This window comes from Topomyia yanbarensis, chromosome 2, assembly GCF_030247195.1.
Source record: "Topomyia yanbarensis strain Yona2022 chromosome 2, ASM3024719v1, whole genome shotgun sequence".
In the NCBI taxonomy this organism is placed as follows: domain Eukaryota; kingdom Metazoa; phylum Arthropoda; class Insecta; order Diptera; family Culicidae; genus Topomyia; species Topomyia yanbarensis.
In genome coordinates this window covers 54,163,285-54,187,447 of record NC_080671.1, presented here as the reverse complement: position 1 = coordinate 54,187,447, position 24,163 = coordinate 54,163,285, and the positions used below count along the sequence as shown (strand labels likewise).

At 38.4% G+C, this 24,163-nt stretch overlaps 1 protein-coding gene across 9 annotated transcripts in view; it reads left to right on the top strand.

Moving 5' to 3' along the window:
- The window catches only part of LOC131685098 (aryl hydrocarbon receptor nuclear translocator homolog), a 567,322-nt gene that overhangs the window by 293,350 nt on the left and 249,809 nt on the right, over positions 1-24,163 (top strand). For all 9 annotated transcript variants that reach the window (XM_058968545.1, XM_058968544.1, XM_058968539.1 and 6 more), the window contains exon 3: positions 11,174-11,254. In XM_058968545.1, coding sequence (XP_058824528.1) covers positions 11,174-11,254 — 81 coding nt within the window. The remainder of the gene's footprint in view (positions 1-11,173; positions 11,255-24,163) is intronic.

Below are 24,163 nucleotides of genomic sequence, written 5' to 3'. Positions count from 1 at the left end.
CTAGCTTCAGAAGGAAGCAATCTAGGACCTTTGCTTTTTTCCGTGTTCTTCAATGACATTTGCTTTATTTGGCTATAACGTACTACAGCAAAATTGAAATGCTTTCTGAAATCGGTTTACTCATAATTCTTTAAACACATAAGTGTCTGCCTTGTGGTTTCTTTCACTAGCAGGAAAAGTCTAACCTGAAAGAGAAATGCTAGATATCCAATCCATATTGCAATTTCCGTGTTCATATCCGGTTCTATTATTCCATTTGTTTTCGCCAATGTGGCGGCTATCTGGATAGACGTCAATTGTTGACCGAATGGCCAATCCTAAGAGCTTCTGGGTGGAAAAAATGATGTTGTCTATGTGTGATACGATCAAAGGTTGATGGAAACTTTTTTCAGTTCTGAATTTCGTGATTCACAACACTATCCTGTGTTGTACTTAAATGCGACGGGTTGTGAATAATGAACCGGAAAAGGTTTGCATCAACTTCTGAAGTTACTGCACACCTGCAATAGTATTTACACCACCCAAAAGCAACTAGGATTGGCCAACAATTGCCAACGTCGAACCCAAATTAGCCGCCACGTTGGTCAAACCAAATTGAATAATAACACACGCTGGCCTGGTCAGTTCTATCACCGCGCAATTTACACACCGACCACGGCAGCCAGAGAACGCTAGAGGCGGGTTGCCAGCCGGTCGACCGGTAGACCTTAGCTACCGCGCAAAACAAACTTTCTAATGATTAATTGGTTAATTGAGCAGAATCAGAAGCAGCAAAAGGGCGGAGAACTGGAAGGCTCACTAGCAAGTGTTTGCTTTTCCTTTAAATTTCAAATATTGCGAACATATAAAAAAAACCGCACCGGCATCGTAAAATGAACAAAAAAACGAGGGGAGGCCATTGCGTAACTGATTCCAACTAAGTGTATTTTTTTTCTATTGAATTAAACAGTGCGAAAAAGATACACATCATTGCCCCCGGGCAAACGGCGGCAGGGTGACTTGTGTGTGGTAAGCGATAATTAGAGGTGGCACAAGCAACCGACTGAATTACTCGCGCCAACTTTGCTGTTTGTGTGCACGATTGCAAAAAGCGTTGAAGATCCATTCCCGTTGGCATTCGGCACCACCTTTGACTCGTTCTAATCTACCGATCAATACCACATTGGAATCAATCTAGCTTACCCGGTGGGTTGCCGTTCCCCGTTCGAATGACTTTGTGAAATATACAAAATATTAGGGAAATATTTAAAATGGCATCGTTATCATTTATTTTACGGATCTGGGTTATTTCGCTGAATATCGTTTCGCCGAAGATCATTTCGCCTAATGTGACGTTTAGCCAAATTTAGTTTTAATAGAATGATTGTTTTCCGAAAGAGATTTCACTGACGAAAAACAATATTGTGTATGAATCGATATTTTGACCTCAATCATGGTTGTAAAATGATGCAATATGGAATCAATATTCAAGTTTAGCAGTATGCGCATGAATTATAAAAATATGTTGAAAGTTGTTTTAAGGAAAGCTTTTCAATTGAAAACTTCTCTTTGATCCAAATTTACTAAAAAAGTTTTTCTTGAGTTTTTTAAGATAATTATTTGATTGTTGATAGTTTATGATGGCGAAACGCGAATAACTTTTAAAATTATTTTATTTTGTTGTAGCGAAATTCCAACTATTTCGTCAACTATTGCATTTTGGAATATTTTTTTTAAATGCATTTTGATTTGAGATGCCAATTTATAAACATGTATAAAGTTATCTTCAGAAAACAATTTTACTGATAAATTCTCCATCATACATTCACACTCTAAATGTTTCTTTTCTCTTTGGGTTTTTGTTTACAAAATAAAAAAAATTAAAGACTGTTTTTTTACAATTTAAATTTTTAACATACCTATATTTTTATTTTTGTAAAATATGACACAGCATATTATTCAGTGCATATTTTTATCATGCAGAAGTATTTATTCCATGTAACTCGTTCTCAAATAGTTTTGCTGTATAAAACATGGTAATCGACTTTTTTTTCGAAAGCACTGTATTTAATAACTTCTACGCTCTTTTAAGAATTGCTCTTGGATCAAAATAGCTTCCTACGGGTGCGCGACGTTAGGCATAAATACGTTTGACATACATACGTTAGGCCAATCGTCCATTATGCCTAACGTTAATTATGCCTAACGTATTTATGTACGTTAGGCATAATCGACGAATTATTCCTAATTCACAAAAACGTTAAAGTTTTCGCAAAGCTTTCTTTATTGTTTAGATTTTAACCTTACGCTCGTTTCTTCGATCTAGAAAAAATCTTCGCTTTGCTATGACATGCCTTCGTATAACTTCAACAAGAGACTGCAAAATGAAAAATAAAATAGAATGATTATTTTTACTTCTTACGTGGATGAGCTGGATGCTTTCTTCATTTAAGTGAACAGTTTTGGTTCAAGCACTTTCAAGCCAATTAGATGTATTTCCAATACAATTGTATCCAAATATTGAAAAATAAAGCAAAATAACGAAAAAAATAAGTTTTGGAACCTATGGAAGCTTGGAGTGTTGCGGACAGTATCAGCCTTAAGCTACAAATGTTTTGTTTGTGACGATACCTTATCTATTTAACTATAACTATAATCATTTAACTGAATAGTATTGGAGATAATCAATATGGAAGCAACAATATTCGTGTATTCATTGAATGAGCAATAAAATGCATCATTCTTTCTTTCATGAGCTGTTCTTCAAGGCATATATTTTCTTTTTGGACAATTGCACCATCCATGTGTGTAAGAACTAATCTAAGGTAATGTGCGTTATTCGTATCTTAATACAAATAAGATATATTTTAATCAAGAGTGTTAAGTCTATTTTAGTCATCTATATTTTATCGGTTATGTGTCGTGAAATTAGCCGAATTTTCGCATGCTAAGAATCCGGTTTGCTTGCTTTATTTGAGCAAACAGTTCTTCAAGTATATACAGCAAAACAAAATTTTGATCGAGTTTGATCAGCTCGCTGAGCACCTTGAAAAAATATAGCATGCTATTTCATAGATTTCATCCACCTCACTCACGTAAATAATACCGGATGGCATCGTAAAATATGGAGAGTGACTCTCCAGGTACAAATTACATGTTTTAACATACTTACTAACCTAAATTCACGTAAAAATTATATGGAGCAGAATGTGACAAATTTCGTCGCTGTTGTGCTATATTATGACAAACGCCATTTTGGGGTAAACTGAGTAAGATATGCCACATCACTTGTCAAAAAAATCTCTGCAAAGTGGCGTTTTCAGAATTTTGATATTCAGCTTAGTTACTGAGATATAGTGAGAAATGAGCTGAGAAAATTTTTAATTTTTTGTTTCTGATGACTGTGTCTGGGGATTGGCCCAAGTTATCTTGATGCATAAGATGTTTTTATGTGTAAAATTATCTGAGAAACACAATGGCATAATCATTTTCAAACGAAAAATTCTCGAATTGTGAGAAAAATTCAGTTTAAGTTTTCAACTGGAAATATAGCATGTTTGGGAACACTGTAACCAAAAATAACTATTTTTTCTAGATTCCCTGACTCATTTCCTTCAAAATACATCTCACCGATTGTTTATAGACCAAATGAAGCCAAATATATGAATAAAAGTTAATAATTGGTGATTTTTTTCTATGGAAAATTTTCCATGCACGGTTATGACACGCCATACAAATTTTGTCATCAATACACACCTACGACAAGTGTGAGTGCGACTTTTGTTTACATTTATTGTATAAACTCACAACATAGTCAACCGATCTCCGTAATATTGGAGAGATTAATACAGAATAGATAGAAGCATCAATTGTATTCTCTGGATTGTTTGTACCATTTATAAGTTTCAAGATATTCAATCTCAACCTTTAAAAATCGTTTTTCTAGAAATGTGCTAAATGGCGCTTGTCATAAGATAGCACAACAGCGACGATATGTGAACCTAAACGTAACAATCACATGATATCATAGATTTTAGGTTTATCATAGCCGTCTCAATTTAAGCATTTTCGAATATTTTCCATTCTAAATATAACACGGATTATTCTGATTTTATCAATTTATTAAGATGCTAAATTTATCGTTCAAGGTGGTTTAGAAACAAATTATCTTATATGGTACTTTTTACCTTAAGATTTACAATATTGAAGCTGCCCCTGATGTTTTGTACTCTATCAAATCCACACAAGTAAGAATCTCCGAAATCCAAAAAAACATCAATTTCCACCATCGTAGAATTGAACAAAAAGCAAAACTTACGTTGATAAATTTACCAGATTGGAATATATTTCACTGCTTTCAAATTCACTTGAACTGCGTTTCACGATTCATCGTCGCATCACTTACGGGTTATGTGTAAATCAGATAGGTTCTACAGGATATTAGACGGCGCCGATGGTTGAGTGGTAAGTGTGAACGCCGCTCATTCCTGTTGGTCTGGGTTCAGTCCCAGCCAAGGTCGTTTAGATTTTTCTGTGATGAAAGAATATGTGGTGAAGTCTTCCTTCGGAAGGGAAGTAAAGCCGTTGGTCACCGGTTCATTAGTTGATGGATCCATATCCAGTTCAGATAGAGTGGAGTCACCTCTCTGGCATCGGTAATGCAGAAGTAGAATCCAACTTCTATACTTACTAACGAATATCCTCCTCCCGTGATACTTGTGGAGTGAGCAGCAGGCGCCGGTGGTTGAGTGGTAAGCGTGACCGCCACTCATTCCAGTTGTCCTGGGTTCAATTCCAGCCGAAGTCGTTGAGATTTTTCTGAGGTGAAAAAATCTGTGGTCACGTCCTTCGGGAGGGAAGTAAAGCCGTTGGTCCCCGGTTCATGAGTTGATGGATCGATATCTCGTCCCCAGATAATGGAGTCACCTCTCTGGCGCCGGTCAAGAAGAAATAGAATCCAACTTCTATGCTTACTAACAAATATCCTCCTCCCGTGATATTTGTGGAGTGCGCAGTAGTATATACGGCCTCTAGCAAAGGCAAGTATCGGACTAACCATTCCTTCTCTTTCCTTCCGCAATCTACGTTCGGGCCTAACCGGCGCCGGTATTGATCAATAAAACAGTTTAGGATTACTAGGAGTTCCACATTGAAAGATGTTTCGCTACCCCCAAGCATAATTATCTACTGATTCCCTGTGCAACTTCAGCTAGTCCAGATCGATATTGAAGTAGCAGCCAGGGGTGTTCGCACAAGCTCAAGCTCAATCAGATTGTTTTTTTTTTTTCGATTGTAGAGGTTTTAACCTTAAAGTCATTCGCCTCTTCGGGTTATAAAAATCTCTTATGAATTTTTTTTAACACTATGTGTGGGGTCGGGACTCGAACCCAGGTGCGCTGCGTACAAGGCAATTGATTTACCTACCTAATCAGATAGGTTCTATAGGATGTCAGATGTGGTTTACAAGAACCACGTGATGTCTTTCGAAAGGTGAAATTTATTCATTTATGTGAATAATCCTTTAATCAAAGTGATTTATTGGTTGAGTGTAATTCTACATCGTCAAAAAAAACGAAACATACAGGCTCGTACCACCCGAGGCCATCACCACCGAAAAATAAGTCCCTCTAAGTGTTACATGATCACTTATGCCTAACGTCCATTATGTCTAACATATATTATGCCCAATGTTCATTATGTCTAACGTCTTTATGCCTAACGTCCATTATGCCAAACGTACTTATGCCAAACGTCCGTATGCCTAACGTATTTATGCCTAATGCGGTAAACCCCTTCATAACACCATATTGATGTCAGTTAAGGGAATTTAGTGTCAGTTACTGACGAGTGGAACACGAAACATTAAAATTTAACTTTTCAAAGTTAGGTCTTATGCCCTTATGTGCAAATTGATGAATCCATTTTTTCCTATGGAAAAAATACAGGTTGCATACTTGCAGGCGTTTGTCCATCGTGCTATAAACAGTTCGTTTCCCTATACTCGTCAGTGACCAAGAGCATCAGTGCTTGGCTAACCGGGACATCACTCGGTAGCAGCCAGTTGCTTTAGGCATTCACACATGTTGTGTGGACTGTTTGGATTTAGTGTATAACTGACGCCTATTTGATGTTAATTTCGGTAGTTCGTCTAACTGACAGCATGTTGGTGTCGTTAAGATTTCCGATAGAAATCAATTGTATGCTCAATGTGCCAAATACACAAATGGCTTCCCAAATCATTTCCGCATTTTCACATTTTTGAGTAATCAATTTTTTTAAACAGTTGTTAAACAATTTTAGGTACCTTATTGTTAATAAATGAATGGCTGGCGTCCAAAGAGGATAACCCACATTTTTTTTGAAAAATTTGAAAACAATTTACAGATTTTCTGCTATTAGCAGTTGAAGTTGACCGTGTACTAACTGGCATCGAAAAGGGGGTAACCCCACCTTATGTCTAATGGAAGTTCCAGTTTTCTCGTTCGTTTTCAGAAGTTTTAAGAAAAAGTCTGTAAATGTTATGTTGCAGCTCATATATTTCGGTGAAATCGATATAATACTGATTTTAGTTGGATTGAGTTGTATGTTGACGTTTCGGCTCAAAACAATCCTTTCTGAAGGTGAGTTCCGCTCACATTCTTGCTATTTATGGCCATATTCTATCAAATATATATTTCTCGCACGAACGTATATTGTTTAGCATATTTTTTTTCGAAAATTCCAGTGGAAGTGTCATGTCTCTACATTGAAAGTTGCCGGAGAAATATGAGATCAAGAGAAAAACGGTACATGCCGGTCGGAAAATGAATGAATCCTTTTTTTATCCACCTAGTGGTGCAATTGTGTCTTTCTCATTTCTACAATCAATGATTCCATGGCAGGTTATGTTCAATATAATTATGGAAATGTCTTTTACATTCTTAGAACACTTGTATACATTGGCTCGATATCCACGAACTTGTTGAGCTATTTGTCGACTTCAGACAAAGAATATATCATACTTAATTAGCTTAATCAGCATTAGTTCAATGGTGTCTTCCTGCTAGCTTATTTTCGCATGTTGTGTGAGGGGACTGAAAAAACTACAACCCACAGCCCAGCTTATTTTGGTATACCATGTGAATGAAGGCGATGGAAATGGGAAAGTTATCGGAGGTGGGATAGGGTGGTAGTCTAATGGGGAGTGTTATGTTGAGGGATCTGAGGGGGTTTGATGGGTGGCGGGGGTGGCTTCGAGTGAATGGTTGTGCGATACGTGGGGGAGTAACAGAATTAAATCCAATAGCAACTTATGCCTTTCATTTCAGACTACATTTGAGAAAATCGGTTCGGTCATCTCCTAGTAACCGATGTGCGATTGTTGGTCACATACGCTCACACACATTTGCTGAACTCGACAAAGTGAATCGAATGGTATAAAAGTTTCGGCCCTTCCGGTCTCTGTTAAAAAGTCGATTTTGAGAGTAATTGTATAACCTATCTATAACAGAAAGACAAAAAGGTTTATATGGGGAATTTTCTTGTTAGTGGAATCTATTACTCGTAACTTCGGAACCAATACTTTGATCAAATGAAATTCGGCAGCAATCAATGTGAGGTGTATACCCTTCATTTAAGTCTATGATTATAAGAATCTAGTCAGCAATATATGAAAAACAGGTGTGAATCTAATTTCGGAACTAACTTTCCTCGAATCTCCTGAAGCCGTTAGGATCAATGTGGTTAAAGAGACATTGATTTGCAATTAGTGATCTGGACTAACAATTTCAAGCAATTTAGAACTCATTTCAATTAGTTTTGCATCATTTAGATATTATGATTATACCGGTTTATATGGTAAATTCGCATGTGATCGCATACTTCAACCCGTAACACAGGAACCAAAACTCCGATTCCAATGGAATGTAATAGCAGTCATTTCATTTGAGACTAGATTTGTGAACGTCGAATAAGACATTTCTGAGAAGCAGATGTGAATTCAATACAGGAACTCTACCACTTTACCTAAGCTTCCGGTTCCGCCGAAGATGCCCAGAGTGGTCCAAGTTGGATTTGAGTGGGCATCAACGTGCTGATGCTATAAATCCATGCAATTTAGAACACATTTTATGGAGTCTTGCATCTTTTAGATAACATGTTGATTCCGATTTATATGGGAATTTCATGCGTGACCGCCATCTTCAACCCGTAATTCCGGAACCGGAAGTCTGAGTTGAATGAAATTCAATAGCAGCTTATAGGAACGTTGTACCTTTCATTTGACACTAAGTTTGATAAAATTGGTTCGGCCATCTCCGAGTAACCGAGGTGGATTTGTTGGACACATACATACATGCAGACATACACACACAGACATTTGCCGAACTTGACGAACTAAGTCGAATGGTATATGAGACTTAGCCCCCCGGGTCTCGTTTAAAAAGTCGATTTTCAGAGTGATTGCATAGCCTTTCTATGGGAGAAAACCAAAACCGTGGTGTCAATTATTATCTTTCGTTCCGGAGTAATGGTGTCTTCTGAAAAGTTGCTGTATGGTACCTAGCGCTTTATTTGGTTGCATCATACTAGTTCGAGATTCAGTCGCTAGGTCGGCGCTGTTATCAACTTTTTCAATAAAGCTATGGTGTATTCGAGAAAGTTATAGGTCCTATTTTTTTAAATATATCTTCTGAAGACGCATACTTTATAGGTGCTCTATGTTTTCAGTTAGAGTATCTTTTGGGTAAAAATTTAACTTATAGATGTTTTCCAAAAATGCTCCATATTCCAAAAATTGTAGGGTTTACAAAGTTAGTATCTTTAGAAGATATACTTATAGTGACGTAACGTACAACTTTGTCGTAGATACCATCGTTATATCTCGTTCCATTAAAAAAGTTGATAACGGCGACAGCGCCCTAGCGACTGAATTCCGAACTAATATGAAATGATCAAATAAAGCACTTGATGCTATGCAACAACTTTACCAATGAAATCATAACTCTAAAACGAAAGATGGATTACCCAATTTTGGACACCAGGTACCTTCATTATCCCCCCCCCCTCACGAAATTCTTATTTTTTCTAGACAACATGAGTCAATGAACTACTAACAGAATAATGCATTTTCGCAATAAAAAAGTTAATTTGAAAATGCGGAATTTTTTTCCCGTTTCCTGCAAAAAATAAAAAAATTCTGATTAAGGGGGAGGTTCTCTTTGAAATGACCATAAAGTAAGCAATATTTGGAATTTTTTGTGGGCCAATGAAAAACCACTGAAGGAAAAAGTTTTAGGTTTCGAAAAGCTTATATTCTCGTCTTCAATTTCAATTTTTTTTCTAATTGAAAAATACAAAATGGCTCCCGTGGTGAGGTTCTGTCTAAGGTTAGGTGAGCAAAGAATTCCAAAACTGCGTAGTGCCTGCCTCAGGATCGATCAGAAACACAAAGCTAATGATAAGGCTCTAAAGTTAACTAAATTTAATGGAGTAATGGTCTAAAAAGAAATCTATGATCAAAAATTGTGAAAAAATCTGTGACATTATCAATGATCCTGATCAAAAATTGTGAAAAAATCTAGGACATTACAGAAAAATCTGTGAATATGGTAACCCCGATGTACAGTGCAACGTGAAGCATTCTAGGAACGTACATAATGCCATGAAAAGGTTTTTACCTGTGGCGCACGTCTCGCGCCGAGAGCGTCCCATGGCGGCTAGAACGTCGCTTCGAACAATGGCCTGCAGAAACTTTTTTGTTGCACAAATTAAAAAAAAACATTTAACACAGTATAGTAGACACTTATACCTTTCAATAAATGCGAAGAAACAAAAATCAAATTTTTGAATATTTTGAATGAGAATCTCCCCTCAAATGTCACAGCATAGTGTAATAAAAAGAGACAAAAGCAGTTTACATAAAAATCCAAGCAACAGATCGTTGTTGGGCTAAACTTCTTGATATTTATTTTTTATTTCATTACCTACCTTCATAATGATGTCCTGAACGAGAAAAAAAACGTCGACATCGAGTAAAAAATTGCTACCCAACCTGAACCCAGCATATAGTTGTGATATCTTATTGTAAACGATGAAAGATGAAAACCAATCCCCAATGGTGCTGTCAGGTATATGAAAAAAAATCATTTTTTGAACGTCACGTTCCAATCTCAAAATTCGGACAAAAGAACATCGTTTACTACTCATCCACCCTCGACCTTGACCGGTATTGTACCGTTCCGCCAAACAAGTGACATCCAGAACGACGGCGTGTTTGTGTTCATGACTTCCATGCAGACCACGATGCGTGCTAACCGTTGTTATTGCCCGGTTGTGATCGAGATGCTGATGACGAGGGCGGAAGAGTTTCTCCTGGGTGACTAGCAAGCGTGACTAGTCTAGTGTGACGCTACGAGGCTGCTGTTTTCCCGCATCTTTTTCCATCCAACGCCGTCTCCCCCATCGATTCCATTCTCAGGCATCCCTTCAGACTCTTCAAAATGTCCGTTTTCCTCAACTGGCAAATTTCTCCCTGCCGCGGCCGCCTCCTCCTCGTCGTCCTCCGGCAATGCCAGTCTAAGCTGTTCCGACTCTCAATTGGCTCGGTTTTGACTTTCCGCTCAGGTCTGCCACGTACTCGACCGGCGCGCGTTTAAGCTGCCCTTTGCCGGTGCCTCTGCTGCCGTCGTCGCCGGTGGAGTGGGTTAAAAATCACCACCGGATTTGCTTCACTGCACTTTTACACAAGAACCGGCTGCTTGAATGAACGAGCGTGACCGTGAGCGTGAGGGACACGGGGACTTCTTCGCTTGTGTCTGTTCCCGTACTGTTATTATATTGTTTATTTATACGCCATCGGTCGGTCTGCACCACCCGGTGGTTGATCGAAACGGGTGTGTTGACTGAACTCATTTGGTGGTTGCAAACTGAAATGTAGGTCAGCAACCGCCGCCATCCTGTTCGAGGATGACACACACAAAAACACTTGCTTGCTGGTGCTTCTGCAACCGACCGGTCGGTTGTTCTTAGTCTGCAGCACACGTCCGAGCCCCGAAGTGATCTCACGCCCCAACACCCTGCAAGTGGAATAATCGATCCCGCTTCCCCCGTTCAGGATCCGTTTCTTCCCACCCCGCTGATAGAATGTGTATATATGTGTGTATCCTGAAAACCGCTTTTGTCTAATCAATATTTTGCCTTCTCGCTTCACTTTCAGATCTGATGAGGAGAGTGCCAGTGGTAACAAATACAACAGAATGGAAGAGGACAACGTTCAAGACAAGGAGCGCTTTGCCAGGTGAGCTGAATTGATTTTTCGCGGAATGTGTCTGTTTCGCTGCACCTTGATTCTGGTAGAATACGCTAGAATCTGTAATTGTTTCTATAAGGAGGAAAACTGAGCAAAACAAAGATCAATTTTCATTCTACTGAGTGTCGGTGTTGTGAGTTATTAATTTCCATACATATTTTACTTTTCATGAGAATTTTTTTAACAGTTTTTGTCATATTTTGTCAAAATTTCTTATATTTTTCAACAAAAATTGAAAGGTTGAATATGTTGCAGATACATATCTATTGTTTGTCTATTCAATTTTGAAAAATTGATGCCTAAAACCAAAACATGATCGAAACATCCTTCCTCAATCGTTTTAAAATAGACTCCAATAGCAGCCTTCCCGGATCGCCGTGCACCCCTTTCCGTCGGGAGCGGGAAGATTTGCGGGGCCATGCACTTTTAGTTCTGCCAACCATTAGCCGCAATATGTGATAATTACCGATTCCGGAACCGTGCCAGTAGAGCGTAAAGCTACCGTTTACTTTGCTTGCCGGATCATTAAGACTTCCTGTACCGTTATTCCGTGTAGCAGTTCTTGATGCCCGGCCAGGCTGAACCAAGCAAGCGCAGACAACAGCAGACAATAAGCACACCAGCCCAAATAGCAGCATAGTTTCGACAAGTTTTACCAACAAATTATGCTCTCTGTCTCTCGCTGTTATCTTCCCCAGCACTTTTTCCCCGAGGCATCGACCAGAGCGTCCAGGTGATCAGAATGTAACTAAACATTAAAGTAAATTAACCACTTTCTATCTCTCTCTGTCTCGGCCAAGAACGACGACGCAATAGTTGCTGTGGTCCGTCGAACCCATGAAACAGAGTAAATGCAGTGTCCGAACGGTGAGGTCCCGGAGAAAATAAAATAATGCAACAACAAGTGAAGAAATTGCGCCTTACCTACCAATTAGCGTTAAGCTGAAACATTTTGAAACATTTTAAAACAATTGCAACATGATGAGAGGAATCCCTTTGGGACGCGGTTTCCTCCACATCCTCGAGAGGTTTGATGTTTGTGGCAAAATTTGACCATCGTCATGTCGGAACGCAATATGTACAGTACAGTTGGTGGAACAAATTCAATTAAAACCAACAATTATATGGATATTGTGATATTCGAAAATCGTTTCTCTATATGGTCGAGTGGCTATGCTTACCAGGGGAAAACATGATTTTCACCTTTCACCGAAACACGAACCGAAACTGTTTGGGGAGAGAAATTGGAAATATGGAGCGGCGGAGAAGGACTGGAGCGGAAATTGAGCGGCGGAGAAGGACTGGTCAGAATTTTCTATGGTATCATTTAAGATACCAAGAAATGCTTCCTTTTGTCGATGGCAATAAGAAAACGTCCTGGAAACGGGTAATTTCATTATCCCTATTCTTGCTTATTTTCTGTCGCCCTATGTCCGTACTGACTATCTCTGACACTGGAGAAGTGATTCCACCCTTTGGCTCCTAGAATTCGGCCCATAAACGCATGGATTGGTACCAAACGGCAATACTTCCATTTCGAAGGAGAGCACAAATTTTTGATTTTATGATATCTTTGTCGTACTAGAAAATTGCATGTAATAATTCATCTATCAAAAGCTGGACGAGTGCACAATAGTTATTAAGGCAACTATGAAATTTTTCAAAGCATCGACTTTTGAAGCAGCCTAAAGCGTTCTCAAACCCTCCACAATAAAAATAATACTCTCTCGTGGTCAGAAACAATCTCGAACTGATCGTCTTTTAAAAAAATATTACTCGAATTGAGCGAACCGGTAGCGGCGAAGAATTTTTATCATTTACTTTCAAATTTTGAAGGTATCTTTATACAAGGTGGCTCCATAAAACCGTCCTGTAAAGATTTTTGAATATTTTATTTATTTTATTAAAAAAAATCGGAAACTTTGGAAAAATATTTCTTGCATAGTTCAGAATTATTTACTTTAAACTTATTCGAAATGGGAGTCTTTTGTCTTAATCTTCTAGTGACACTGGAACAGGTGTCTCGCACGGTTTCTTCTGGAATATTGTTCCATGATTTTTCAATTGCAGTCATTGGAGCTTTCTTTTTACGTATTGGTTTAGCATTGGCGACTCTCTCAACAATACTCTATATTGCATAGTCGAGGGGGTTGCCATTCAGATATGAAGGAGGCCATTTCCTTTATCCAAACATGCTTAAAATTATGGTGGCACCATGTTTGTACCACTTTTACCACCTGTGCAGGTGCTGCGGGTAAAGCAAATTTCAACATATGAAAACTTCTTTTCATTCCATGGCAAAACATTCTGCTGTGTAACCTCGCAGTAATTCGTCTCCTTCAAAAAAACTCCAAGTAGACGTACTGGTTGATTTTCATGCCATCCGGAATCGGAAAAACAGGAGATTTTTTACCATTTGAAGCTACTGCAGCTCATATCATAACTGAATCCGGTTTTATTGTCCAATACATTTATCGCTGAGACTAATGGAATCAAAATCAACCAGTACCCTATCGTTTTGATAGCTCAATTTGCGGCTTACATCGTATAATTTCTCATTCGAATAGATAACGATGACGTTATGATGATCTGCGAACCAACTTTTTAGCATTTTGCATCTTTCCAGCCTATTTTTTTCGTTGCCTCAGAAATAAGCTGATGTTATTGGACTTTTTATGGAAACAAACCAAGGTCTCTTTTCACCTTAATTAGGATCGTTTTGCGTGATACATTGTAGTTCTTATTTACTAGGTTCATGGGTCTGGCAGGATTGTGACGTATTTTAGTGATCACAGCTTTAACCAATCCCTTTACCCTTTAGAACAAGGCCATTTCGATTCTGGACGTCCAGATGCTTCATTTCCAATCGTTTCTTGCATCACCAGACAAAATTTCGTTTCATACCGAGCGGCTTCGTTATGTCTCCAACTGTTTGTAAAGGGACACACCATTCAGCACCATGCACGATAAACTCAAATCGGGAACTACACCGTCACCTTCAACTTTATCAGCCGGCATGTAGACATGGTAGTCAAGGAGTTCGCTATGTATGATTTTAAACGGGAAGTCGGAGTCTTTGATGACGAAACTTGTCTGACATCCTTTCTACCATCAGAAGAGTATATTTATGTACGGACCTGGAACTCTGCGCAAAATGATAATTTAAAGAATACGAAGGGAGAGCCAGAATTTAGGGGAAATAGAATAAACTGAAAGATAAGTCAGAGGATAGTAAAGCGAAAGTATGGTCAGTTATCTGATGCACGATTTCACACCAAAAAATAATGAAATTTAAACGACATGTAAATCAATTTAAGCATACAAAGCTTGAATAAAAAAATATGCTTTAAAATAACGTTAAAATCAATGCAATTGGAGCATCAAAAAGCTTATAATTTTACACTTTCATTCGTGTAATATTACATTTCATTCATTTTACAGCAATATTCGAGTAAAAATACATTGAAGTGCATTGGTTATCCGTTTAATGAAACTGTAATTTTCAATCCACGTGTAAAATTATAATAAAATTCGTTGAAGAAAGCACGTCAAATCGTGTGTATTTGTGGGGAACTTACTTTTACATTTATATTCATGCTCCAAATATGTGCATGAAAATAAACTTAAAATTACATAATATTTTTTCTGTGTGAGTGCCACCGATTTCCTTCAAAGTACTTGTACGTGTGTACCACAAAGATGAGTAATGTCTGCGACATAATCGAAATGTCGTGACGGCAGTTTGACTGGTAATTCAAATCTAATAATATGTACCACACAGAAAAACATATTTTGTAATTTTAAGTTTATTTTCATGCACATATTTGGAGCATGAATATAAATGTAAAATTAAGTTCCACCACAAATACACACGCGTTGTCGTGCTTTCTTGAATTTTATTATAATTTTACACGTGGATTGAAAGTTACAGTTACTTTAAACGAAAAACCAATGCACTTCAATGTATTTTTACTTGAATACTGCTTAAAAATTAATGACATGTAATATTACACGATGCTGTTTGATGCTCCAATTGATTTTAACGTAATTTTCAATCAAATATTTGGTTCAATCTTTGTATGTTTACATTCGTATTGATTTACATGTCGTTTAAATTTCATTATTTTTTGGTATGCAGGCAACAATCCGCCAACCAACGTAAAGGGCGAACACGAAATTATTGCGACACACGACAACATGGCATAACTTTTTTACCATTGGATAAAAATCAACCAAATTTTGCACACTTTCTCATTGATGTGTATTGTTTACATGCTGTCAAACTCGAAGTCGTGTTTTTCGATTCAACGAAAATGGAGGTGAACCAACGCGAGTCGAGAGAACAAATTCTTTCCAAACACCTGGGATTTCCTGACTTGGCAGTTGGGAAAAATGTTGAACATTCACCATTCAACCGTCTCCAGAGTGTTGAAGCGGTTCCAGGAGCGGTTGACGTTGGACCACGGCAAAGGAGCTGGAAGAAAACCGGGACCGGAGAACAAAAAGACAGAGGGAAAGGTGAAGCGGATGATTAAAGCAAATCCCAACGTCTCAAGCCGTGATTTGGCTAAAAAGATCGGCATGTCGCAGAGCTACGTCCAGAATGCAAAGAAAAGACTACATACATACAAGGTACAGAACTTCCCAAACCGCGATGAGCGGCAACAATTGATGGCTAAAACTCGGGCACGGAATCTCTACGAGAAGATGCTGACAAAATATGGCTGCTGTGTGATGGACGACGAAACGTATATAAAAGCCGATTTTAAGCAAATTCCGGGGTTGGAGTTTTTCACCGGCAAGAGCAAGTTCTATGTGGACGACAAATTTAAGAAGAAGAAAATGTCGAAGTTCGCCTCCAAATATCTCATTTGGCAGGCCATCTGCTCTTGCGGACTGAGGAGTGAGCCTTTCGTGACAAAGAGCACAGTAAATGGCGAGATCTACAAATCTGAGTGCCTCGAGAAGCGCCTTTTGCCGTTCTTGCAGTAGCACGACGAAGCTCCGCTATTTTGGCCAGATTTGGCATCATGCCACTATTCTAAAAGTGTCCTGGAGTGGTATGAGGCCAATTCTGTCCATTTTGTTAGAAAGGACATGAATCCGCCAAACTGTCCAGAGCTGCGCCCGGTGGAGCAGTACTGGGCAATGATGAAGCAACTTTGGAAGAGCAAGAAGACAGTCAAAGACGAGAAGGACATGTTAAGAAAATCGAAAAAACTGAGATACTGGTACCGAATGACACTGTAAAGACTTTGATGGAGGGCATCAAGCGAAAATGCATTCAATTTTACACTCAAGGCTCCATCGATTAACTTTTCTTTTGATTTTTGAAGTAAATATATGCATAAAACTACTCTAAAATTTTAGTTTGATTTTAAACAATATAAGAAAATTGGCATGACATTTTCGGTGTCGCAATAATTTCGTGTTCGCCCTTTATTCTAAAAATTGACTTCTTAGTGTACTAATCTTTTTATACAGTAGAGTTTTTAGTCATCATGAATTTTTAAACTGGCCACACCTGAAAAGTTTTTCCACCTCGAAAAAGTCACCGTTGCCAAAATTGACTAAGGGGTCGCACAAAACGATCGAAGTTCAAAAGTTGTCACCCGTAAGTACTGACAACCCTTTGAAATTTTAAAAATCGAATGTTTTTTTGATGCCAATTGTCTCAGAAATCAGAATATTGATCGGCAGTAATCTCGAAAAAAATATTTATGTAAAACTTGTCTTTCTGGGACTTACTTTTATTATTTATTTCTAAGACAAAGTTACATTACAAACCCAAGGCTCAAGTCAACTCAAAATATCTCCTAAAGGCAATCGTTAAATATTTTTTGTGCAAGTGACACTAAACCTTGACATTTTATGACATTCTAAAACACTTGACATCAAAAATACGAAATCGATTTTTGTACGTCCTTTGATGTTTTTTCACGGTTTAGGTTATAAGTGGTTATAATATTCGATGGCACCTTAGTATGTAATCTTTGGGGATAGATGCTCCCTCTGTCGCCTTCAAATACCTGGCGTCAAATGATGGCTCTGCATGGCTGAAAAGCTTATTTTTTCATATACAATGAATGTATAAATAAAACTTAACATTAAACAAAACAACCATTGTTGCCTTGCCTTCAAAATCGCATAACAAAATAACTTTCGGTTTGAGCACTTTACACCAGATGCCCCCTAATAATCAATTAATACTGGGTTTTGGTATGATACCAGAAAATAGTATGCTCGGATTATAGCTCAGTTTTTTTCTCCTAGTCGGGAAGGGTACAAAACTGAGATTTCGCCAAGGGTGCTAGAAAACCACGCGAATGCCTTAATTATGGGGTCCATCTTAGGCGTAATGGTTGTATTAAAATTTTACTGAAAATCTAGCGAAATCGTCTTAGCGCACCAGCGGCTGCTCGTTCAGTGAGCCATTAGCGCGACTTCCGGAGGGTTAGCTACAATTGCAAACCAGACGAGAAATGTCACCGACTAAAACACTGTTTAAGGACAATTGTAGCTAGCCGTGATTCTGATAATTTAAAGCGTATGGAGCATTTTTTCCCTCTCCTAATCTTGTCATTAGCACTCTACTTTCTCCTTGATCTATCTAAGTACTCACTTTAACATGGCCCAATAACTTTCGATTGGACTAATTCGGTGCATTCATGTCCTTGGGAACAAACGATGTTTGTGTTCTTCCTTAAAGCAGATCAAATCAAATTTTGTACTCTGGTTGCTCTGTTGTGATAACTGATAATGGTATTGTGGACAAACTTTTTGCATGTCTTTTTTCATTTTGTTTACTGTCGTTCTGATGCGCTATTTTGGTGCAAGCCGGGTGACAATGGTATGTTGTGTGAGTAGGGCAGACAGCGGGCAGCAGAGACAGCGGATCCTACACAAGCAGAGATCAGTGGCTTTATGGTGTGTATCCATTATATACAGGCAGTAAAATGTATTGGTGGCGTCGAGAGTTTTCCGCTTTTGGTGTGGAACAAACGGTGCATGCTTTAGGGTTTGCGTGTGATATTTTTATGCTGATTATTCTTCATTAGGTCAAGTCTAGAGCTTTTTTTCATTACATCATATCTCACAAAAACGTCAAACGGAGAAAATCGCGTGCAAAAATTTCCTTGGAACTTCTAAATTTATTTAAGTAAAGCACACAGAAGGCTATTTATTCTACTACCACGTCTGCATTTACTCATTGCAGGATCGTACAAGCATATTACATGTTTTTCGCGAAGATAATAGGGAGATAATTGATAATTATTATTTTATTACATTTTGCCGATCACTTTTGCTATTATGCTCTTCTACATATGTGATGGCACATTTTACTGTGACGTTTTGACAGACGGGCCTGTAGTTGTGATGTATTTCATGTGCTTTATTTCAACCGAGAGTGTAGATATGAGGTTTGGCTTTGGTAAAAGATGCTAACTACAGTTGACTTAGATAAAAATCACAACGCAAAACATTCTATTGATGACATTTGGTCCTTAGACCAGCGACGACTGGGTGTTATCAGCCTTCTGCAAATAGTAGCAGAATGAGAGGGTGCGAACAGATCTAGTCGAGAAAACATTGCCGTAAAAATGAATAGTTGATCGGAACTTAGCCCCAATACGACTAATCTGGCTAGTATCTATGAACACGGGTCAATACGTATTGAAAATTCGCCGCGTCTGTTTTTATGAACCTAATTTCAAGCTCCGTTATTGCTAACAAGCCCGTGCATCAGGTTAACAGTCCTTTATATTTCCCTTCAGTGTTCGTTATTATCGCTCGTATACTTGTATTCCACAAACAATCCGATATGGAAAATAAGAAATACTTTCCTTGATTTATAACATCTCGCGCTATTTTTGCCTGTATAATGTGTTATCACTCGGTAGTTTTCAATCCAATAAATTTATCCAACAAATTTATCGTAGAGAAGAAGTAACGAATTCTGTCCAAAGACTGTTGCAATAAATAGTGATCCGGCCCATTACGCAGATAAGACTAGCTTTTCTAGGCAATACTCCCACGGTCGGCTGTGTGGAGTTCAAATTGCTTTTGTTTAGGGAACATGGTATACTCTCGATAGCCGGCTGCCCAGAGTTTAAAAAGAACCAAAAACTAAACAAGATATCTTTTTCGAGTGATCGTGCACTCGAAGACTAACTAAACTACTACCTAATAAAATATGCTTTACAGGTCGCATCGCTTGCTTGGAGCGAATCCTAGACCTGATACCCTTCCAAACTACCAACTCCGCGACACCTATGGAAGAGTCTGATGAATCGTCGTCCTTCCGTTAAGTAGGTGGAGCATCAACACTTCCTGTCTACCTTATCCTTTATCCTTCCCCGTGAACGATGGAGATGGGGGCGGCCGGCAATGATGGCTATCATGCTGTTGAGGTTTTAATATGGGTCGGATTGGTATGAATTCCTACTTACCATTTCCTAAGCAACTCTTATTAGATAATCAGCAGTCAAACATGATGAAGTCAGTGTGCAATCCGCCAAAATCATCGTCACAACGCAACGCATTCATGTCCTTGGGAACAAACAGTAGAGGCTTAGCCACATATCATTCCAGCACGCTCTTGGAATAGTAACAAAAAGTTAAATGTGGCTAAATAGAGGTTTTTCGCTATATTGCCCAAACATTGACAGACGACAGATTTTCCGTTTTGTAAATTGCAACGATTGATGATGACAAAAAATTACTTTGCTTACCACAGGTGCAAATTGCCTGCTAAATAAGGTATTTCGATGTACGATCCGCGAAAATGTTTTAAACGACTGTTAATTGTTGATGAATTTCTTCTAAATTTCAATCGATTCAGAAAAGTCCGACTTAAAAATTGATTGAAACTTTAAATTGGTATTTTAACTGTACACTATTGGAAAATCCGTATTATTGTAAAACATTGTGAGAATGTAATAAAACAGGTAAAGTTTTCGCTTACGTTTTGTTAATTGTTTATGGATTTCCATGATTCGAACACTAATCGTTTCAGAAATTGCCAGTAAAAAATTGTTATGAAATTGTTGTTTTTTAGCACACTGTTGAAAATCCGTAAATCTTTAAAGTATAAGGAAAACAAATTTGCGCAAGACTATCCCCAACACAGACCACATCTCTACACTCATAAGCTCCCTACACATTTAATCGCGTGATATAAAAGGAATGTTTCTGACCGAATTCCTTCACTGCTATGCCTAATTGCCTACTCTGCTGGCAGAACGAGATTAGATTATCGCTACTGCTGCTGGTAGGATAGCTGCAACATCTTTCATTTGACACGAGCTCCGAAAGGAGAACTTTTGTCTGTGTACACTGGAAGGATTTTTCTCGCAGTTCCAAGCGACGATGGCGGAACAGAGGCAAGATGGCGAATTGCTGGTTTATACCGTCCGTATGAGTCGTACAGGCAAGTCTAAAATCTTTTAAAAGTATTCTTGTCCCGTATTACATAGTTATCAGCAAACCAGGACGAGTACATAAAGGAAAAGAATTGAATTAGAAATTTATTAACATGTATTAACTTTGCGCTTGTTAATTTACCATCATAATGCTCTCTTGAGTTCGTAGCTCCAGAACCGAAAGTCCGATTAACAAATATTTCAATAGCAGCCTTTATCGTTATTTTTTGCAAATGAGCTATCTCTGAGAAAAGAGAATGATATTATAAAACACTACAAACATACAGACATTTGCCGATCTCGATTAAGTTAGTTGAATGGTATATAAGATTTGGCCGTCCGTCCGGGCCACGGTTAGAAAGTCGATTTTCGTAGTGTAGATTGCACAAATCTATGATTAAGGCAAAAACTATAAATTAAAACATATATTATTGATTGTACGTTGTGTCTCGTGCACGCAACTTTCTATTGCACGTGCAGTCCTTCTTTCGTGGCGGAGAAACATTTTTCTCCTCGCCTGCTACATTATGAAGGTCACTTATCTTTTATTCTTCACGTCAAGATCAACATCGTTTAAACTGTCTTGGTGTCCTTCTCTAAAATACTAAATGGGTAGGAGAATAAATTAGTATAAAGACGTCTAATTAAAATACAAGCATTTTGCTATGAATCAGAGTGGGTTCCTAGTGAAGTATTAGGACTCGAGCAATCTTAGTAGAGATGAAAACCTTTCTGGATGGTAGAAAAAATGAAACAGGGATGGAGAATAGTTCTTCAACACCTCACTTCCTACACGATTGTAATTTGTTCTAGTGTTAAACGTGCATCGGATGGTGACTGATGGCGACTACCGGGCAATCAATCATTCCGGTTCGTTTCCAACAGACGCAGCAGACTTGCTACCGCAGTACGCCAGACGACGTAAATTGGGCCCCTAGTAGTGCCGGAATGAAACACAAATGGAGCGAAATAAGTTATATTTACGTTTAGCAGAGTGGGTGTCATTGGCAAACGAAGGGGTTTTCAAAGCCAATAAAGTCTAGTAATAAAATACGCTCAAGCTTGAGTCCTCCAACATTCGAAAAAAAAAATATTTCGAACGAGCGGTAAGTTTTGATACGCCTGTCAGTTATGTCCCTTTCACTGTTTAATCCAATCCTTGGCTTTCATTGCTGTGGTATAATGGGCAAAACAAAAATCACTAAAGTAAGCGATAATCGCTTGGGATTAACGGGGGAATAACGAATCGGTTGTACAGTCATACACGAACCCGAAAATAATCTGCCCAAACTTGATTCCGCAGTCAAAATTGTTTACGACCTAGACAGCAGTCGAGTTGATTTGATATTGATTGGATTCAATGTACACTGCAGTATGAGATCCCACGGCAGGCGAACAGCCTTCCCATCCAACAAACAATAGTTCGGCATCTGCTAACGAAAACCAAACAAAAAAAATAAACAGCAAGGAATTCTTTAATTACAAACATTTCCGAGCAATTATAGGGCATGTGTTTTATCTCTCCCGGTTCTGCGCGCCTGAACGAGGCAAATATTCCGCCCGGCAGAACGTTCCTGGTACGGATCCTCAACCTGGCCCGCATTTTATTTATTTTTTTCCGGCAGCACCAAACTCCTCGTGGTTGGTGGTTGTCCTGTGCTCGATTCGAGCTTATGGATGCCAACCAACAAAAAAAGCACAAAATGTGTGCGAAAAAATCAAAACATAATGATGCCGAAGTACTTATGTGCGTTTTGCACTGATGAAGACACTTTGCCCCAAGTTTGCGGCGGAGGATTCGTACCGGGATCTGGTGCAAGACGCGCAGTGCTGAACCTCATCATCATTATCGCTATGTTTTCGTTCGTTCGATTTTTTTTTGAGAGATCCCCCGAAGGCCAAGTAAAGCTGCGGCGGCGCCCTCTACTTCTCTGCTCCTGGTCGATTTACAAAAAGGGGGGGAATTTTCTGGTTCGTTGTTTTGTTTTGAGGAATTGCAGTGAAAGAAGAAATGTTTCAGCATTAATCACAACGAATTAAATGATGCTTTACAACAATGCCGTTGCTGGTGGAATTCAAGCAAGAAGCGGGAAAATGTTTTTGCTCTGTCCCACACACGCACAACAACGCCGCCGCGCTGGCCGGTTCATGGCGGCGGCGGCTGCGGCAACAGCCCATGTCCTGAAGCCTTACGCCATATCTGGATGGGAACTACTACTGGCTTGGGAAAGCGAGGCGGTAAAAATCTTGGTTTGTGCCATCGAGCAGCGCCAAGGTATTCGTTGATTGTTTTATAAAACAATATTGTTAACATTGCTGTAATTATACTTCGAACATATCTAGAAGTGAATAAAATTTCGTTTGATTTATATTTATAGTTATTGCGGATTGTTTTCGAACGGATCTGTGTCCGATACGTGTTGCTTATGTTTTGGCTGTAACACTTGTGATTTTTTTATGCGCATTGTTTGGTAAGAATTTCGATCACCTTTCTTTATGAACTTTGTATTAATGTGTCTCTCATGCTCTTTCGCAATTTGGTTTGGTGGCACTGGAGGATAGGTGCTGTTGGTTTCATAAATCAGTTGCCGTATGTTCGAGCCCTGAATAGGAAAGATTTAGCATCGACGACAAATGACCCGTATTTTCCCTATTCCCATTTAGTTCTGGAAAGTTTTTCATAGCAACCCAATACAGGTATACCTCGATTTAACATACATTTTCCGATTCAATAATGTACGTTAAATCGAATTTTATGTTAAATCGAAACACAAAAGAAATATTTGTTTTCGAATAGAATTATTTTTTTTGTTCATCATACGAAATATTTACGAGGATATTACTGATTGTATCCACCTAACAGTGACATAGAAGCCACATTCATAATTTAACAATTAGATTGCTCTTCTGAACATAAACAATATATTTATCTTAACCTTGCCAAGTATTCGCCAATTCTAACAGATATTTATATTATAAAGTTCGTCGCAAATTTTTCTCAGAATTCAGGATAACTTATAGGAATAGTGTTATTAGCAGTATTAGTTAATTTTTTTCACTAGATTCTTTCTAACATCAACAAAGTGATTAACCATTGTGTGCATGAAGAGCACAATGCCTAACTTTAGTAAGTAAGAAAATTTGTGTTTCTATTTTGTCTCATCTTTATCTAGGTAGACAAACCTGTCCGTCAGATAATCGCAGAATTCATAAAGAGAACACTACTTGAGTTCACGAGCAAACGACTAGTCACGAAGTTTTGTAAGCTCAGGAGTTCTACTGGCTGAAAAAACAACCAAATCGAGCCATTGTAGCGCTGTAGTTCTCCTTAAAGAAAAAGTTTGATTAAATCATTTTGTACACGACAGATACATTTTAATTACAATACAAAAAAATATTTAAAATTTTTGTTTAATCCTTATGTACGTGGAGGTGGAATTCGCTAGAATGTTGATGTCACTATTATCGATCTCCA